This window comes from Nicotiana tabacum, chromosome 14, assembly GCF_000715075.1.
Source record: "Nicotiana tabacum cultivar K326 chromosome 14, ASM71507v2, whole genome shotgun sequence".
NCBI classification, from domain to species: Eukaryota; Viridiplantae; Streptophyta; class Magnoliopsida; order Solanales; family Solanaceae; genus Nicotiana; species Nicotiana tabacum.
The window spans coordinates 87,295,159-87,300,726 of record NC_134093.1 but is presented as its reverse complement, the minus strand read 5'-3'; the positions used below and the strand labels follow the sequence as shown (position 1 = coordinate 87,300,726).

General features: G+C 39.1%; 1 protein-coding gene across 1 annotated transcript; it reads left to right on the top strand.

Moving 5' to 3' along the window:
• The first annotated feature begins 4,201 nt into the window (after positions 1–4,201).
• On the top strand, positions 4,202–5,099 carry LOC107823365 (uncharacterized). Its single transcript, XM_016650001.2, has 2 exons — positions 4,202–4,826; positions 4,915–5,099. Exons 1-2 carry the CDS (start codon positions 4,202–4,204, stop codon positions 5,097–5,099), a joined length of 810 nt encoding a protein of 269 aa, XP_016505487.2.
• Positions 5,100–5,568: the final 469 nt, after the last annotated feature.

The following is a 5,568-nucleotide window of genomic DNA, read 5'->3' as shown; positions in this document are numbered from 1 at the left end:
TCCCAGACAGTGCAGTTACCAACAGGAAATATTGATCCACTTGCCTTTCTGAGATTAAACCATCCTACTTATAATGGTACCGATAAACCAAATGAACAAATGTTATTTTTGGAAGAGATAAAGGAAATGTTTGTTTCTTTGGGTTGTCTTGTAACACAAGCCACAAAGTTGATTGGGTTCCGATTGAAGGGTGCAACAGGACAATGGTGGAGAGGTTACAATAAGGCCAGAGATTCTACATTACCGCCACTTGGCCCCAGATCAAAGAAGCTTTAAGAGCCAAGTTTTTTCCTAGCAGTCAGATGGATGAGCTCCGACGTTAGTTCGAACATCTTAAACAGAGTACCATGTCAGTGACTGAATATAAGATGGAATTTACAAAATTGGTAGAGTATGCACCTAATTTGATACCGATAGAGAGAGAAAAAGTGAGAAGGTTCATTAAAGGCTTGAATTCACATATGGTAAAAGATATATCTTCACATCAGGATGACAAGACCTATATTCAGGTTGTCAATATCACTACGCGTAAGGAGGCTTTTGATAAAATCGCTAGGGAAGATTGAGATAACAACAAGAAGGCTAGAACAACAGGTATTTATAGTGGATTTGCAGTTGGGGGTAAGAACATGAATCATTCATATCACATTCAATCAACGACTCACTCATCTCCTTATCCAGATCCACTCAGACATGACCATCAGAGTAAGGGTCAGGCCCCTCAGGGGCAAAGCTCAACTAGTCAGGGCTAACCTCGGTTCTCCTATCCTATATGTCCTTCATGCAGCAAAAGACATCCATAGAAATGCCTTTTGGGTCAGAAAGGTTGTTTCCACTGCCATGATCTGGTTCATAGTAAGAGAGACTGTCCACTGCTTGGACAAGCTCCGGGAAAAACTCCAATCAGACAGGCAACATCCATGGGTAATTCTATAGTTGCACCTCATCCAGTTCGGGAATCTAATACTCAGACTAGGCGTGGTGCCAATAGAAGTGGAGCTCAGGGAGGAGGCGGACCAACCAGATTCTATGCAGTTCTAGACAGGAAGAATACTGAGGCGTCTAACAGAGTTATAACAAGTATTCTCTCGATTTGTGGTCGCCTTGCTTATGTATTAGTTGATCCTGGTTCAACTTTCTCCTATGTGTCTCCTTATTCTTGTGTCGAGTTTGGAAAAGCACCAGAAAAATTAGGGATTCTGTTTGAGGTTTCCATACCTATAGGGGAATCTGTTAAAGTTTAGTATATATTCAGAAACTGCATCATCATAGTTCAGGGCCGAGAAACATTAGTCAATTTGAACTTGTTAGAAATGGTAGACTTTGACATCATAGCTGGTATGGACTGGTTATCTTCTTGTCATGCTACAATTGATTGCCACGCGAAGATGGTTAAATTCTCATTTATTGAGGAAGATCCAATTATAATTAGAGGTGAAGTGGGTACGCTTGTGGGTAAGCTTATTTCTTACCTTAAGGCTAGAAAACTAGTGAGCAGCGGGAGTTTGGCGTATCTAGCACATGTGCGGGATATGAAAGTTAGCTCCCCAGTGCTTGAATCACTACCGATTGTGAAAGTGTTTTCAGACATGTTCCTGGATGATCTCCCAGTGATACTACCAAATAGGGAGATTGAGTTTGGCATAGACGCATTGCCAGGAACTCAACCAATCTCGATTCCTCCTTACAGAATAGCTCAATCTGAGCTAAATGAACTCAAGAAGCAGTTACAAGACCTTTTAGATAAGGGTTTTACTCGACCTAGTGTTTCACCCTGTGGTTCTCCAGTGTTTTTCGTGAAGAAAAAAGATGGTTACCTATGGATGTGTATAGATTACCGCCAACTGAATAAGGTTACTATCAAAAATAAATATCCACTCCCCAGGATAGATGACTTATTTGATCAGTTACAGGGTGCCAGGTATTTCTCAAACATATATCTGAGATTGGGATACCATCAGTTAAAAATCAGAGAAGCAGACATCCCAAAAATAACTTTCAGGACTCGGTACGGTCACTATGAATTTTTAGTGATATCCTTTGGGTTGCCAATGCACGAGCAGCTTTTATGGACTTAATGAACAGAGTCTTCAAGCCTTTCTTGGATACCTTTGTCATAGTATTTATCGATGATATTTTTGTATATTCCCGTAGCCATAAGGAGCATGAGAATCACTTGAGAACAGTTCTTCAAATACTCAAGGACCATCAGCTTTATGCCAAATTTTTCAAATGTGAATTTTGTCTCGATAAAGTTACATTTTTGGGACACGTGGTCTCGAAAGAAGGCATTAGAGTAGAGCCACAGAAAATAGAAGTAGTTAAGAGTTGGCCTAGGCCAACGACCCCTATAGAGATTCGTAGCTTTCTAGGGTTGGCAGGTTACTACCGCTATTTTGTAGAAGGGTTCTCTTCAGTAGCTTCCCCATTGACAAAGTTAACTCAGAAAAATGTGAAGTTCTAATGGTCTAAAGCTTGTGAGAAAAGTTTTTAAGAACTCAAGAACAGGTTGACTACAGCCCCAATCCTGACTTTACCTACCTCTATAGGTAAATTTGTGATCTATTGTGATGCTTCCAAAGTAGGATTATGATGTGTTCTTATGCAGAATGACAAGGTAATTGCTTATGCTTCTAGGTAGGAGTGTCAAACAGGAGGGTCGGATCGGATATGATTCGGGTCGAAAACAAAAAATGAAAAAATGGATAAATTATACGACCCGACCCATATTTAATACAGATAAAAATGGGTTAACCGGCGGATAATATGATCACTTTTGGGAGAATTCTTAGTATCCCTAACTTGAGGAACCCCAATTTGATGCTTTACAAATGTAAAGGTTAGACCCATTGGTTATCAATTTTCTAAATGGATAATATGGTTCTTATCCATATTTGACTCGTTTTTTAAAAGTTCATTATCCAACACATTTTTTAGTGAATAATATGGGTGGTTAACTATTTTCTTTTAACCATTTTGCCACCCCTACTTCTAGGCAGTTAAAGAATCATGAGAGAAATTATCCTACCCACGATCTTGAGCTAGCCGCAGTTATTTTTGGTCTAAAAATATGGCGTCACTACCTTTTTGGAGAGCAATGTGACATTTATACAGATCACAAAATTTTGTAGTATATATTCAAGTAGAAAGAGTTGAATCTGAGACAATGCAGATGGTTGGAGTTTCTTAAAGATTATGATTGTAATATCCTTTACCATCCCGGCAAAGTGAATGTGGTTGCTGATTCTCTGAGTAGAAGATCCATGGGGAGTTTGACCAGGTTGTGTGTGGTCGAACGTCCAATAGTTAAGGAAGCCCAACAAATAGCTAGCCAAGGGGTTTGTCTCGATGAGGAGTATGATGGAAGGTTGATAGAAAGTATGGGTGCTAAGTCTACTTTAGTAGAGCAAGTTAAATCCAAACAATTTGATGACCCTAGCTTAATTAAGCTCAATGAAGGTGTCCTCAGTGGAAAGATTATGAATTTTACACTTGAGGAGAATGGTGTGAAGAGACTTGATGGCCGCTTAAGCATGCCTAGTGTAGAAGATCTTTGAAGGGCAATTATGGTAGAAGCTCATAGCTCCAGATATTCAATACATCCAGGTTCTACCAAAATGTATCATCATTTGAAGGATGTTTATTGGTGGAATAATATGAAGCGAGATATTGCAGATTTTGTATCACGGTGCCTTATCTGTCAGTAAGTAAAAGCTGAACACCATAGGCCAGGTGGCTTAGCTCAAGTCATTGAAATATAAGAATGGAAATGGGAGAGAAGAAATATGGATTTTTGGTGGGCTTGCCGTGAACTTTTAAGAAACATGATTCCATTTGGGTCATAGTAGACTGACACACTAAGTCATCTCACTTTTTTCCAGTCAAAACAACCTATACGGCACCCCAGTATGCAACATTATAAAAGAGATTGTTCGGTTGCATGGTTCTCCCATGTCTATTATTTTTTTACAGGGGTGCACAGTTTACTGCCTAGTTCTGGCGGAGTTTTCAGGAAGGTCTCGGTACCCGAGTTAATCTAAGTATAACTTTTCACCCTCAAATTGACGGACAGGCTGAGGGGACAATTCAGACCTTGGAAGATATGTTACGAGCATGTGTTCTTGATTTTAAAGGAAACTGGGATGAGCATCTACCTTTGATTGAGTTCGCATATAATAATAGTTATCAAGCGAGCATTCAGATGGCCCCATTCGAGGCCATATATGGGAGGCGATGTTGTTCGCCTACAGGGTGGTTTGAATTAGGTGAAACGAAGCTTATTGGGCCAAACATAGTACATGATGCCTTGAAAAAGGTGAAACTTATTCAGGAACGACTTAAAACAGCTCAAAGCCGACAAAAGTCATACTCAGATATAAGACGCCGCGATCTTGAGTTCAAAGAGGGTGACTATGTATTTTTAAAGGTGTCTCCAATGAAGGGTATCATGAGGTTTGGTAGAAAAGGGAAGCTTAGCCCAAGATATATAGGGCCTTATCCAATTCTTAAAAGGATTGGGCTTGTAGCATATCGACTAGCTTTACCGTCAGAGTTATCTTCTGTGCATCAAGTTTTTCATATGTCCATAATGAAACAGTACTTTCACGACCCAAGTCATGTACTTGATAGACAGGAGGTAGAGATTGATGATACTCTGACATATGAGGAGGTCCCTGTAGCTATAATAGACAGGCAAGTACGTAGACTTCGAACCAAAGACAATGCTTTGGTGAAAGTAATATGGAGAAACCACTCAGACGAGGAAGCTACGAGGGAGCCCGAGGAAGCCATAAAGAAAAAATATCCTTATTTGTTTGAGATTTCAGGTACATAAATCATTTTCAGCTTTACAATATTTAGATTGTCAAGTTATGTAATATTTGTACTTATAATGATGTAAAATGGCTTTGGCAGGTATATGGGTGTGTCGTGATGTTGTATATTATTGGATTGAGTGGCTAGAGGTGCAAAGTGTTATTGTTATTGGGGTTGTTGGACATGTTGAAAATTTATGGAAAGCTCCAGTTACAAGGGAGACTCTTCCGAAATTTTTAAAAATTTGGAAAGTTAATGAAAATTCCGAGTCCCTAAGGTTCTAAGAATACAAGATTCCAAAGAAAATATTTCAATCCCTAGGAATGACTACATTTCCACGTTCGAGGACGAACGATATTTAAAGGGGGAAAGAATATAATACCCCGTCATTTATTTTTTGGACTAATTTAACCTTAAGTATGGAAATAGATCTTATGGATAGAATAACCAAACTTTTGATTAAAGGAGGAAATAAGTGGGGCAACCCTACTTCTTAGTGTTTTTACTTTACAATGTCTTAGCATGACTTAAGGAAGAAAAAAATACATTAGATAAAGGAGAAAGTAAGTGCGGCAATCCCACTTCTTAGTGTTCTTACTTTACAAAGTCTTAGCATGACTTACGGAAGAAAAACAAAATTTTAGATAAAGGAGAAAATAAGTGGGTCAGCCCCACTTCTTAGTGTTTTCCTACTTTGCAGAACCTTAGAATGGCTCAAGGGAAAGTTGTTTTGAAACCTCTTTAGCTCTGGAA